General features: G+C 33.3%; 2 protein-coding genes across 2 annotated transcripts; one reads left to right on the top strand and one right to left on the bottom strand.

Moving 5' to 3' along the window:
* Positions 1 to 484: 484 nt before the first annotated feature.
* LOC109853738 (DDB1- and CUL4-associated factor 10) lies at positions 485 to 5295 on the bottom strand. The gene is made up of 6 exons (XM_020426117.1): positions 4539 to 5295; positions 4277 to 4390; positions 3972 to 4169; positions 3716 to 3887; positions 3429 to 3644; positions 485 to 3343 (listed from the first exon to the last, which is right to left on the bottom strand). Exons 1-6 carry the CDS (start codon positions 4742 to 4744, stop codon positions 2168 to 2170), a joined length of 2082 nt encoding a protein of 693 aa, XP_020281706.1. The 5' UTR covers positions 4745 to 5295; the 3' UTR covers positions 485 to 2167.
* A 2972-nt stretch (positions 5296 to 8267) lies between these two features.
* LOC109853710 (sulfotransferase family cytosolic 1B member 1) lies at positions 8268 to 11157 on the top strand. The gene is made up of 6 exons (XM_020426067.1): positions 8268 to 8871; positions 8992 to 9295; positions 9401 to 9557; positions 9669 to 9798; positions 9888 to 9985; positions 10082 to 11157. Coding segments are annotated over exons 1-6 (1005 nt in total). The 5' UTR covers positions 8268 to 8870; the 3' UTR covers positions 10397 to 11157.
* The last annotated feature ends 3627 nt before the right edge of the window (positions 11158 to 14784 follow it).

The following is a 14784-nucleotide window of genomic DNA, read 5'->3' as shown; positions in this document are numbered from 1 at the left end:
CGTATGTTTAACGTACGTTTCTTACGATATATTGTTCGTGACGCAAAAATTGCTCTTTGTGATTCGAAATCATGCAACTTCTTTTCATGATCAAGAAAAAAGAAAACATTAAGAGAATGCTCTTTCAAATTGATTATGTGATTGTTCTAAATTAGCAAGTTTTTTATCAACTATAAATTTTGGATCAATCATTGTTGGAATCAGATTATGGTGTCAGAAGCCAATGACATTATCTTCTCGTAATTTATATTAAAGTTTTGGTTTTTTAATTAAAACAATAGGTTTTAATTGGAAGTTCTTCCGAGATTTTCGGCACAAAAATGTATTTGGCGATCAAACCAAATATATATTATAGTAGTGTTTAATAAATTTCTACAAATAAATATGGAAGTGTGGAAACAATAAAAAAGAATGTATATAAGAGAAACAAATTTATACTAAATTATTATACATGATTTATATATGTATATGCGCACAAAATTGCTTTTTTTTTTTTTTTTAAGTATTTGTTACAAGTTTGTTCGTAATTTTTCGCTGCTGACGACATAATCTGATGCAATATTGCCGATTGTAATTCAGAGTTTCACGATATACATATATATGTAGATATATATATACATATATATGTAGATAGAGAATACATATCGAACAGCTAAATGATAGAACATTTCATCAAACGTGAAAATCGCTATTCTTAACACATACAATACGACACAACATATTTACATGCACATTTATATTACAGGATATGCCGTCTCTTCTCTCTTATTAATCATACAAATGTGTAATGTAATAGATTTTTGAATATTCAATTTATCCCTACCTATGTTCTTGGATCATATATACGTACAGATTTTACATACAGTTATGTATGCTCTCCATGATGACAAAATTTATTTAAGTATAAATAATCACGATGACTTTTCTAGATAGTATCGCATATTGCTACATAGTATACACGAGTCGATTGAGTAAATTTCAAATTTTTCATGTCACATACATATATTGTAAATGTTTCGATTATGTGTGATTTTCTTCAATCAAGTTAGCTACAGATACGTTTATCGGAAAGGGCGAAAAAAGCATGTTTTTTTTTTTTATGAATAAATATTATTACTCTTTAAAACATGTTTTATAATTCTTATCTTCAAAATACAGTCAAACCTCGATAACTCGAACCTCTATAACTCGAAAACTTCTATAAAACAAAAATCTTGTTCATCCCCTTCCGCTCCGCGGAAAGGAAAGAAACTTCGATAAGTCGAAACCTCTACAATTCGAAGATTTTAGCTCTTCCGTTGAGATTCGAGTTATTGAGGTTTGACTGTATATCGAAAAATTGCACAAATATATACATGTATAATATATATATATATATATGTGTATATATGTCGCAACCTCAATATGGTGACTGTACTAATATATACCTATGGCGTATATTTTTCGTAGATAAAAATTGTTGTAAACATTCAAAAGTTTTAATATATATTGATTAGAAAAACATAATATTCTCAACCATGTCAATCTTATAAAGAGCTGCAATGTAGATTAAAATTGATTATTTTACAACTGTTTTCAAATGAAAATGTTGCTATTATAACGTCGGTATCAAATGTTATATACGTCAATATATAGTTTCATCGTATATAACAGGTACACACAATATATATAAATTTGTCAATTTTGCTTTTTAGTATAATTTAACATATATTTTTACTGTTCTCTCTCTCTCTCTCTTTCTCTCTTTCTCTTAGCAATTTTTTCTCTGAAGCGTAAATTACAAGTTAAATATATTGCACAACTTCATTTTTTTTTAGAATAAAAAAAATATGGAATTGATAGAATTGAAATATATGGTAGAAAAGTTTAACTATACAAATAGAGAAAATGTGAAAAAACAACTGTATATTTTGTTTTTGTATAAATTTGTACAGGTGTAGTTCTACATAACTGTATGAATAATATATAAATAACGTTCATCAAATACACACAGACATATATATATGTATATATATACGTATGTACATAAAAAAATTAACAAAAAGATTTATTATATCATATGTCAGCGTGATCGTCGTACAAAGCGGCAAAAATATATGTTTATATACTTATTAAGAGACCAATTGATATACACAATAAAACATATCTAAAATAATAACGAATTTAGCTAAACCACCGGTTGGTGCCACACGATTTTTCCGCTGAGACAACCGGACACGAGCAGATAGTGTTTAGGTGAGAATTTCGTGCTAACCACAATATCGGAATGACCAATATGTGTTGCCAATTCATGAAGTTGCACAGATTCGTTGGCGGGCGGAACACAGTTGGACAATTCTGCGCAGTCGCTCGAGAACGCCAGCAATCGTACTCCATAACCGAATGGTGAGCATATCAACCTACCGTCAGCCGAAAAACATAATTCTTTTATGTATCCGGAACCGACATTGGGCTCCTCGATATAATGCGTCAACCTCGGTGTGTTCTGATGAATCTTGTGATTTCTCGGTATCGCGTACATGGTTGGAAGATTTTGTCGGTTTTGCAAATTCTGTACTCGAGTTCGATCGCCAATTATTACAACCGTATGAGACGAACGAGGAATATTCACGCTCATGCCGTTATTCGACCTGGGAAGCCAGTCTCTTCTCTCAGTGCCGGGGTAAAGCTCTCTTTCACGTTCCCGGCGAAGTCTGGCTTCTCTGATTGCAACCAGCGCTTCCCACACATCGGTTGTGCTGACGTGCAATTCTACATTGCCTCTCAAAGTGGAAAGATTATCGAGCATATTACGACGACGCAGGTCGTTGAGTTGAGAGTGCGGCCTGGAAGACGGTCTGTTCTCTCGTTCTCTCTCATCGACGGATGCGTTGTCGTTATTGTAATCCACATTCTGATCTTCTGGCTCGTCGTCGTTATGATTCGTGTTTATTCTCGAGTCTGTAGCTGAGCTTCTACTCGAGTTTATCTCGATATCGGAGTTCGTTCTCACCGTATTTCTATCTGCACGTGGATTTCGTGATTGAGATCGTAGATTTCTACGAGTTACCTGCCAACCTGCCACTCTTGACGGTCTGATCGATGACGGTGCTGCATCTGCGGATACGCGAAGAGGCGAATCAAACGACGAATTCGATCTTACGTTCGACACGTCATGTATTATTCGGGTGCGATTTGTATTTTCTATTATGAATGATGAAGGGATCGAACGCGATTGTTGCGATTGCGGAAATTCTTCGAATTCTTCCACGTTCAGACTCGTTAAACGTCCCTCCTCTCCTTCATTGACTTGCTCCATGTTGCTTGATGACTCGCGTTCTTGTATATCGTGAATGCATGTCCACTGTAAATAAGAATAAAAAAAAAACACCAATGAAATTCCTTAATCAAAAAGTCAAGTTAATAACGACAAAATGCGGCAAATTAACCTCCGATTTTTCTCCACTGCTGACGTTTCTCGACAGAGCGCACCATCCTTGCGGATGAACTTGTAAACTGGATATTACCTCGGCATCGTCACCTATGGGAAAATCAGTGAGGAATTCAACTCTATTGTGAGCACGTGTATGAGCAAAAAGATGCGTAAAACGTGCAGCAACTGGTATGGTGGTTTGAGATAGCTGCATTAATCTGTACATATTTGGCTGCAAAAATATGAATAATTTAATATCAACAAAGTCATGATATATGAAGCATATGTCCAAATTAAATGTACCTTGAATCCTTGCAAATCCTGACTTAATGTACTAAGTTTAAGATTGTGGATTACAATGAGATATCCTGAAGTCGTGCATATTAACATTTTACTAGTGTCAGGTGTAAGTCTTGTTCGCATTAGTCCATTTGTATGGAATACACGAGTATATACAAAACTGTTTTCTGTAAAACTGTAAAACATATTGCAAAATATATTATTACAATCAAAACATAGATATCAAAACATAGATCATCTCATATCAATTAGAACTTACCTATTAATATCCCAAGTATATATACTACCATCAAACCCACTAGTCAATAATAAACTATCGCTCGGACTGTATTCTATATTTTTGACCCAATTGGAGTGTCCTTGAAGAGTCCTTATTCTTTGCTTCAAATTCCTGGCATCCCACAGAGCAACTGTGCTGTCGTCAGAACAGGTTGCAAACATACGTTGATCTAGAAATCTAGAAATGTTGACAATGATATCAATTTACTTGTGTCTTTTCACTTTATTGTTATAAATTCTTCTGTACGAAAACAAAAAATTGTACAAAGAGTTCATCTTACAAACCTTACGCAATTGACACAGTCATTATGCGCATTGTCTATTGCATGTATCAATTTTCTACATAGAGGATCAAACATTAAAATACTTTTCTTTTCACATGCCGCCAGTAAGAGGGATCTGTAATGTCGAAATGTGAGAGATGCAAACATACTTTGTTAAGATTTTTATTGATTTGTTTTTGATGCAAACAGTTCTTAAAATATAAATATAATTTGACTTTTGGCTTGGTGAGAAATAACATATTGTGTGATAAACTCTTACTAACCCATCTGGCGAATATTCCAAATTAAACACGCCACCATGTCTAGCGGCAGTCAAATTATCCCCATGATCCCACGAAGTAATGGGTTGTACGGATGAATAAAGAGTCTTGTGAAAATCATCACTGTGGCCCAGTGGAAATTTTACACCAAGTTCACGTTGTCTTAACCAGAGACTGTTTGGCGTCTGCTTAGTCCTTATCTTCGGCATTTTAGCCAGGCGTTAACTTCAACTGCATCCAATTAAACAACGTATCCGCCAGTTTGCGGGTGATGAAATTATAGTTGCAAGAGAGAATCAAGTTTAAAGTTTAAACACGATCAAGTGTAAATCCAGAGTCAGACTTCAATAAAACTCGGAGACACCGTATTTAATACATTAAAGTTAATGAGTACCAGCTAATCCAATGATTTTATCGTCACCGTTCAGTCAGACTATTTTCTTTTTCCAAAAACATCAAATAAACTCATGATACCTCAGCGTCAATTGAGACTCTCGTCAACGGCGATTTTCAAGGTAGAATGTCTAGGTTAAGTGCAAAAGCCCTACGTGCAATGTTACACGTGACTCTCGCGCACGTCTCCACTTGCGTTCACGATTCGCGACACGATCACGAAGTGACGTGAAAATGGCAACGGATAACTCGATTGCCAGGTCGTTGTCTCAAAACTGAATAAGGCTCAAGGAATCAATTTAAAAAATTTGACATAATACAAATCAGCGCCATCTTTGCCATTTGATCACTGCTGATCATTGCCTATCACATTGCACTATTGCACATACTCAACCTTACCACATGGTGGTTTCATACAGTTTATAGAGACGATATATCTATATGTATATTCCCGGCCAAATTGCGATATTCTAGAAGAATCTCGAAAGATATCGTGAATGTATATGCGACATGACTATGAATTTCGGCCAAATCTACTATGTAGGAACTAACGGCCACCCATTTTGATTTTTTTCAATAAAAAAATAACATTGTCAAGAAAGTATCCTAATACTTGTAAGAGTAATCCTAATACTTGTAAGCGGGTAAGATTTTAACAAAGTATACAAGTTTTTTTTTTTAGGCTGAAAATACATTTAAATGTCACATAACATCTCATTATATTATTATTTTTTTAGATTTTACATTATTTTCATTCGTATTCTTATGAGACTTATTGATCTTTACTCAATTTAATTTTAATCTATTTTTTTCTTATTTTGTAATTTGTGTTAGGTTTTTCTAATCATAGCTTTTATTATTGCATTGATTAGGGGAAGTTCGGGTAGCCTCGGACATTTGAACAAAATACATACAAATATACAAATAATAAGATTTTAACGTTTATTTTCATATTTAACATTGACTTTAGTACTTTTTTAATCATTTTAATAAAAAAAAAAATAAAAACATCTCTTAATAATTTAAAGAGTAATAATACGATTATGTTGATCTTTAATTTTTGGGGCAATGGAAGAAACGGCGGGTAGCCCCGGACATACTTATTAACAATGGCCTAAGCGTTCTTTGGCTTTACAAACGTCACAATAATAATAAATATTTGATGATTCAATGTCAACGCAAGCTTCGTGAACCCAATCTTTATATTTATGGCATTGGATCCAGTCTTCTTCAAAAGTTTCCCCACATATAATACATTCTGTAGCTTTACTACGATTCTGATGGGAGAAAATTAAAATTTTCACTGTAACTTATGACTTGCTCAACGCTCACGCCACAACTAAATTGCATTTGTTTCTGCGCATTGTGACATGTTTCTACATATAATTCTTTGTTTTTGTTTTGGCTCAATTGCGGAGAAATTCAAGTGTCCGGAGATGCCCACCGTCCGGGGCTACCCAAACTTCCTCTACATATTATGTTTATTGTACAAGAAGTATATATACCCTGACAAAAATGAGACGTTTTATAAAGGTTTATTTGACGTTTGTATGAGCGTTTTGTGGAAGTTCGTAGAAAATTTTGAAACGGTCAGTAAAAAGTTCATAAAGCGAAAATTGCAACGCTACAGCGTTTGAAAGGCGTTTGTATAAAGCGTTTCTGAAAGTTTATCTTTGTACGAAAATGTATCAGTATTTAGTGAGCGTTTCGTGAAAAGCGTTATATTATCATTGCAGAATGTTTAAAAAACATTTATACGTTTAATTTACGCACAACACCTAGCGAACGGCTCTCATGACCGAATATATATATATTTATTAGTTTGGAAAACTTCGGAGCCTTAAAAGATTCTTTAATCATTTATACGTTTGACAAGCGTTTGACAAGTGTTCCAAAAGAGTTCAAAACTTTTGGCGTTATATAAGCATTCTTATAAAGTTTGAAAGCGTATAAATTCTCAGAAAATTCTCATTAAACGGTTATCACGCTCTGTAAAGCTTCTTATTTTCGTCAGGGATTAGGACCGCGATCTTATCATATTTCCGATTAACTTAATTTGGCCGATTATATTCTATTGAAATTGATCTAATACAGATTACACTTTGCCAATTAACTTAATTAGAAGTCGTGTTACCAATCTTTTAGGTAATCAAAGATAATAAAACTTATATAAAACTAACTTGTGTGTGCGCATTTGATTCGATTCTCGAACATTTTTCACTCAAAAGTTTCAAAAATGAAGAAACAAAAAATGTGTGTTCTAAACCGTTTCTTTGAATTCTAATGTTTTAATGTATATAACTTAAATAAAAACTAAGAATGAAGAGGCTAATATGAGATATCTAAGATTAAATAGGCCAATATGAGCCATTCCCAGGTTGTTGTGCAGGAATAAGCGTGCATGTATATATATATATATATATATATATATATATACACATGTATGAAATTCAATTCATTGAAATTTCAATTCAAAAAACTCACATGTAAAAATAATTTACATGTGAATTTCATACATGTGTATATATATATATACATGCACGCTTATTCCTGCACAACAACCTGGGAATGGCTCGTATTGGCCTATTTAATCTTAGATGGCTCATATTAGCCTCTTCATTCTTAGTTTCAATTTTTCACGAGCCTTGACTATTCATTCGTTTAACTTAAATAAAGTCTTAATATTATGTCATTATGTATTAAAAACGGATTTTTTTTGTTTGCTTTGCATATGTGTCCAACGTAAATCTACGATAAGAATGCAGGTGCTAACTTTCTCTGAAAGTGAAATCTTCGACGGGGAGAAAGTTAATAGCGTTTCAAATAATTTGAATATATGTACGAAAAATATCTTTTTCTTATACTATATATTTTTAATATATAATATTAATATTTTTCTGTATAGAATTTTATTATTTAAGAAATAAACAGTATTTATAGAAGAGGATGTAAAAGAAATCTGAAGTTTTAGAACATTCCGGTAAGATGTGACTGAATTAGTGACTAAATATATAATTTTAAACGCGAAACATCTTCCTATTCTCAATCTTGCAATTTGGAATTGCATATTTTGCACATATGGAAATTTCTGCACATTGCTTTATCATAATGATTAAAGATTGCACAAAATTACATTACACATATTATAAATACAAACTTTTTTTATGATTACACACACACGCGCGTAAGTAAGGCGTGCGCCGAATTTGCGTGGCAAGAATGAAAGTACGAAAGAAATCAAAACAGGAAGAAAAACAGGGCCAGTAAAAGGATGTTGTCGACACAGTGGTCCATGAGATTCGAACGATCGAGAGTTCATTCATTTCTCTGCGAGTCGCGTGTGTAGTGAAAGCAATTTCGTACAAAAAAACTTAACCGGTGGTTTCCTCGTGCAAGAAAACGGAAGGAAGGACACTCTCATGAGAAAGGTTGAGCTGTGCGGTCGCCGAGAGTCGTCGTTCGTCCGAACTGAGCATCGTGATTATCCGCAGTCCAGTCGTATATGGTGTAAAATAATAGCTCCCCAGCTAATAGAAAGGGCAAACGGTTTAATTCTAATAAAGCATTATATTGTGTGAATACAAGAATCTGAGAGACAGTTATTTGAATTTCCCAGTTTCTGTCGGCTGTACAGAAGTCGTGTCGGTCGCTTGCTGAATTGGCAAGATCATCGGTGTCGGTTTGAATCGTGTTGATTATCGGCCGATTTCTTCATACCTCTCGATAGCTATCCTCTGGATAAATTCCTCTGAGAACCAATAAGGAGAACCAATTTTGAGAGATATCTTCTAAATAAAGTTATCAAAAACTTATCTAGAAGTGAAAAAATTGGCTGTATTTTGGGCAAGAAGAAATAAGAAGAAGTGTAAGAAGTCGTTGAATAAAAATAATCTTATAGTAGCGACATCCGAGTGTAACGTTACGTTACGTTAAATATTTACAAGTGAGTATTACATACTGACAGACTACTGTGCGCTTTTTTTTTGTCAATTATATCGCTCAATTCTCTGGCTGTGTCAATTCTGATTTCTTACGGTTTCTTTCGTTTTGTTTTTTTTTTCAGTGGCTAAAGAATCAATTGTGTTCTCAACTTTAGACGATGAAATAGGACAGAAGTTAGATAAAATGTTTGCAGCAAAGCCTAGTTTTCTGAGAGTAAGTCCTGGCCGTTGTTTGTTGCCGCCAACCTTTGTTTTTTGCGCACAAAAGATACGCGACTTCACCGTGTATGAGGACGACGTTTGGGTGATTTCATATCCTCGTACCGGAAGTCACTTGGCATCGGAAATGATTTGGTGCATCGGAAATGATTTTAATTACGAGAGCGCGCGCAACGCGCTTTTCATCATGAGATGTCCTCTGCTCGAGTAAGTCGTTGTGTTAGTCAATTTTTATCAGCTCGTGATATATTTTATGTAAAATGATTTCACATTCGCGATTTATTTGTCGTTGTTTTTTTTTTTTTCTGTTAGAGGTTCGGCTCTGATGATAAACGGAGACTATGACGAGTGGTTTGCAAAGCTTGGCGATTCCGTTGAAAACATATCAAAAATGCCGAGACCTCGATACATCAAGTCGCATTTGCCATTGGATTTGTTGCCGCGACAACTTAAAGAAAAAAAGCCAAAGGTACAAATCGCAGAAATTGAAGAAACGGCGTAAAACTTCTGCCCGCGTGATATCGCTTTATATGCTGTGTTGATATCTTTTTTGTAAGAGATAATTTTTTTTTTGTAACAGATAATTTACAATACAAGAAATCCAAAAGACACCTGTGTCAGTTTTTATCATTATTGCCAAGCATTTCACGCGGCGCGCGGCTTCAAAGGCAGCTTCAACGATTTTGCAGAATTGATGTTGCAAGATGGCGGTAAGTAAAAAATATCATTGATGTTGAACCAAAATTGTCACAAAATTATCAATAATGTCAAATACAAGACAAATGTAAAAATATTTTAGTTCCAATGAGCCCGTTTTGGGGTAGTGTTTTGCCCTTCTGGACAATTTCTCAAAATCAAGAGAACGTACTGTTCATGACATACGAAGAAATGAAAAAGGTAAAATGTAGAAAGCACATCCACTTCTGTGATTTAAAAATGTTGATTGATAAATGAATTGTTCTTACTAAAACGAGAATTACATGTTTTTTTCAGGATCAGGTGTCGGTCATCAAAAAAGTAGCGAAATTTTTAGATAAAACGGTCACGGACGAACAAATCGTCGGACTGCGCGAACATCTGAAATTTTCGAAAATGGTTGCAAATCCGTCTGTGAACCTTGAACTAGTATTAAGAAACATAAACCCAGAAGAGAATCACACAGATCTCAAATTCATCCGGAAAGGTAAAGTCGGCGATTGGACAAATTACATGTCGAAAGATCTTGCTCAACGATTCGACGAATGGACTCAAAAGCATGTTAATGGAACTGGTCTTAAGTTTAACACGGATATACTTGATGAAAAATAAGAAAGTTTCGCATTAATATATTTATATGTATATTCCCAGCAAACACAAAATATAACTGCTACATAACATGGGAGTAACATATAATGTAACAGTTGTTATTCTTGATTTATATTGGGATATTTATTATATAATTGGGATATTTATTATATTGGGATATTTATTAATGGGATATTTATTATATAATTTTCTCTTATTTATGCAATATAACTCTGTAATGAAATAATTATATAGTTTGTTACTTACTGGCAACAACAAGATAACAATAATGTGTATGTAATGTAACATGTTATATGACAAATTTTATGTCTGCGTTACTGTAATGTGACAATTTATATAGATATGATCGAGTGATTTATTGGTGAATAGAATTTGAAGATTCTATATAAAAAAAAAGATATGTATGGTTGTGAAAATATATATTGATTAAAAAAAAGATATGATACCTTTAGTACAAACTATTATAGAAAGTGAAGTGAAAAAGAACAGTCTCGTGATGATTTTATGAACATGTTATTGTCAAAGCCCGAAGCACGGGCGTTCTTAGAATTGTCTGGTCAATGCGGAATCAAGCGTCTTGGTCAAAGCTCAATGGTATTTTCGGCCGCGCCGTTCAGCTGACAAAAAGAAGACAAAGTTGTCCTTAGCGACGATGTTGTTGACAAGAGGAAGGATCGCGGCCGCGAAAACTGTCACGACGCGTTTGAACGTTTCGGTTCTGTATTTCGTTATTACTGTTGTATTTTGAGTTGTAATAAAGTGTTTAAACGAAAAGCAGCGTCTTTTCCTTGCCACGGGTGAGAGCGCGAATCGCTCATATGACACATATGCAAAGCAAAAAAAAAATCCGTTTTTAATACATAATGACATAATATTAAGACTTTATTTAAGTTATATACATTAAAACATTAGAATTCAAAGAAACGGTTTAGAACACACATTTTTTGTTTCTTATTTGTCTTTTATTTTTGAAACTTTTGAGCGAAAAATGTTCGAGAATCGAATCAAATGCGCACACAAGTTAGTTTTATATAAGTTTTATTATCTTCGATTACCTAAAAGATTGGTAACACGACTTCTAATTAAGTTAATTGGCAAAGTGTAATCTGTTTTAGATCAATTTCAATAGAATATAATCGGCCAAATTAAGTTAATCGGAAATATGATAAGATCGCGTCCTAATCCCTGACGAAAATAAGAAGCTTTACAGAGCGTTGATAACCGTTTAATGAGAATTTTCTGAGAGTTTATACGCTTTTCACGAAACGCTCACTAAATACTGATAAATTTTCGTACAAAGATAAATTTTCGTACAAAGATAAATTTTCGTACAAAGTTTGCTGACAGACTTTTCAAACGTTAGCAAATGCTTTTATGAGTAAGTAATAAAAAATATTAAAAAGTACACATTAAAAATCAATTCATTTATTATAATTCAGTTTATTGTAAGAATAAGAAGACTATTGATATATATTACATATATTTAATATATTAAATTATTTAATTATATTGAGATTAAATTTTTATGTAATAGTTTTATGTAATAGCTTTATGTAATTTAATAAATATTACATTATTTAATATAATTACTAATTAGTATATATTTTTAAATTTAAAAATATATATTAGTCAGTAATTGCGTAGTGAGTAAAACTTTTGCATATAAAAAATTTTTGTATAAATTTAAGAATTGAAGTCTAGATTAACAATTATTGAACACTTACAAACGTTTACAAGTCTATACAAGAAGAGAACGGTTTCTTTAAATTTAATAATCCGATTTGTTTGACTCATATGTGTTGCATTCAAATAACATAATTTTCAACATCAAACAACAATTTTATTGAATGAAACTTGTATTGTTACGTTATACTAAATCATAATATGAAGGAAATAATATAAGTGCTTGAAATAATTTATTTCAACGAAATAATGTTTTATTAAATTTTTCTTTCATTAAATAAAGCATTATTTAATGAAAAAATCACTTTTTAACATAAATGTAACAAACTATATTTGATTTAAATATAGCATTATTTGAGACCAAAAATTTGGTCGCGTTGTAAAAATATACTTTAAATCATATTTAATAATAATAAGAGAGAAAAATATTTTTACCCATTGCAGGTACATTGTACTGCACTTTTTAATAAAATAATATTTTAAAGAAATTATAAATAAACCGTATAAGATAGCTTGAGAATAAGTAGATAAAAATAATTACATTTTAGTAAGGAACAAGTAGTCTTGCGGATTGTGAGTGCAGGTGCTGCGAATACGACGAAGACGTCTCGAGTTCGTCGAATCCCGCTATCATCTTAGGATTTTTTCAGGTCCGGTTCCTTTTAATGGAATTTATCGGTTGATTGGGGCGAGCTGAACCGGGCTTCCAAAAATTAATTCAAGTGAAATCTCTTAGCTGTGTGAAAGCGCAAGTCGCGAAAAGTTCTTTTATTGAATGTTTAGATGTATTTAACTTAATAAACTATTTTGTTTCGTCTCACGCTTAACGTAAACACTATGCAAACTTTCAGAAACGCTTTATACAAACGCCTTTCAAACGCTGTAGCGTTGCAATTTCAGCTTTATGAACTTTTTACTGACCGTTTCAAAATTTTCTACGAACTTCCACAAAACGCTCATACAAACGTCAAATAAACGTTTATAAAACTTTTCATTTTCGTCAGGGATGATATCTGCAGACAAGACTAATGACTGTTACGTTACGCAGTTATAGATGCGATAGCCAATTAATATGCTGCTTTTCCATAAGAGCAAATCCTGATTGGCCATCACGTTTCTTGTCACACGTAACGCGTTCTGTCTGCAATGCTCATTAGGATGCGGTCATATGCAATTCAAAGAAACAAAACGGAAAAAATTATAGTAGGAGATTAACCAATCGCAAATAAACGAGCGTTCCGACTTTTCATGCTCTTTCAATCACATGTACAATTGTACGGAACAAAATTACTCTAGTTGCCTTTCCATCATTACTCGTTTTTATTCCGCTTTTGTGAAACGAAAAAATTTTACGGGAAATCATGCGATCAGAGTAACTCTGTAAAATTATGTCTCATGGGATCATTGTTAAAATCGGAACGAAATCGTTTATTTATGACTGATTGACTTCCCACTATACTTATTTCTGTTCTGTTTTTTCGAGCCGCATCTTAACAGAAGAAAAAAGGCTCGCTTTAACGGAAAAATATCAATTATGTTCTCTTCCGCTGCAAAGAAGAATGAAGAAAAAAATTTTGAAAAAAACTGGATAAACTATAAAATCAAGCCGGTTTTCTATGCGTTTTTGGAAGTGGCTGAAAAAGATAGATTTTTTTGAGAGTATTTATATCTCAAGAAAATTAAAGAATTTTAAACACAAAAAAGACGCTGACGAGTGTACAATACTGAAGTGGCAGCACGAAGAGAAAGAATTTTACCGAACCAATTTCATTATAGATTCATTATTGACCTCAAGCGAATAATTAGAGTTAAGCGGAACTCTGCTGTAACGCTCGGTTCTGGTGAACGCAGCTATTTGTAACGCAGCTTATTGTAACAATTCGACGAACAATATGGAACAAGAAGAGATGCCTCAGCTCTGTACCCTAAATGATCTCAGTCTTAGATATGTTTGCCAGCATCTGTACAAGACATGTCTGCGCTTGGATGAGCTTTCGCACCAACAATCTATGGAGGTCATGGTAACTTATGCAAAACAGACAATCAGACCGTACTATGCAATATTACCGACTTGTCTGCGTTCTGAAATTATAAAGGAAATTAACAACCTAATGTGGATATATTACGATGACTACTTTCCCAAACTAATACCATACTTGCTGGCAATTCTTTTTAATCGTAACATGAAACAGTTGTTAATTATTTCTTCCTTTTGCTGTTCCTATTGCTGCGATCATCAAAAACAATTGTTTAAACAACTTGAGGAAGGAATTGGACTCGAATCATTGATTATTAAGGAGCATCATCCCAGTCTACTTGAGTTCATCCATTCTACAACTTCATCATGTTGTCCGCCTTCCTTTTCGAGCTTTACTTGGAAATTATTGGATTCGGTGCTATTAAATATGAGGAACTTGTTGAGCTTGACGATTCAGCATGTTGCCACCGACGAATTACTTGACATTGTAGGCAAAACTTGCCCAAATCTCGTTATGTTAGATGTAAGTTATTCTAAGTTAGTAACAACTACAGGTATAAGGAATCTACTTTTCCCAGTGAAGTTGCGTGATAGAATAAGATTAGAAATACCTGAAAAAAATCATTATAGACCATCAATCACTTGCGAAGACTGCAGTTGTAGTCGTGAAAGATTGCTTATTACATTAAACAAAAAACTCATACATTTCGAATTAGAAAAGAAAGAAAAG

Source organism: Pseudomyrmex gracilis, unplaced genomic scaffold, assembly GCF_002006095.1.
Source record: "Pseudomyrmex gracilis isolate BER0280 unplaced genomic scaffold, ASM200609v1 scaffold_53, whole genome shotgun sequence".
Lineage (NCBI taxonomy): Eukaryota > Metazoa > Arthropoda > Insecta > Hymenoptera > Formicidae > Pseudomyrmex > Pseudomyrmex gracilis.
This window is presented reverse-complemented; position numbering and strand designations above follow the sequence as displayed.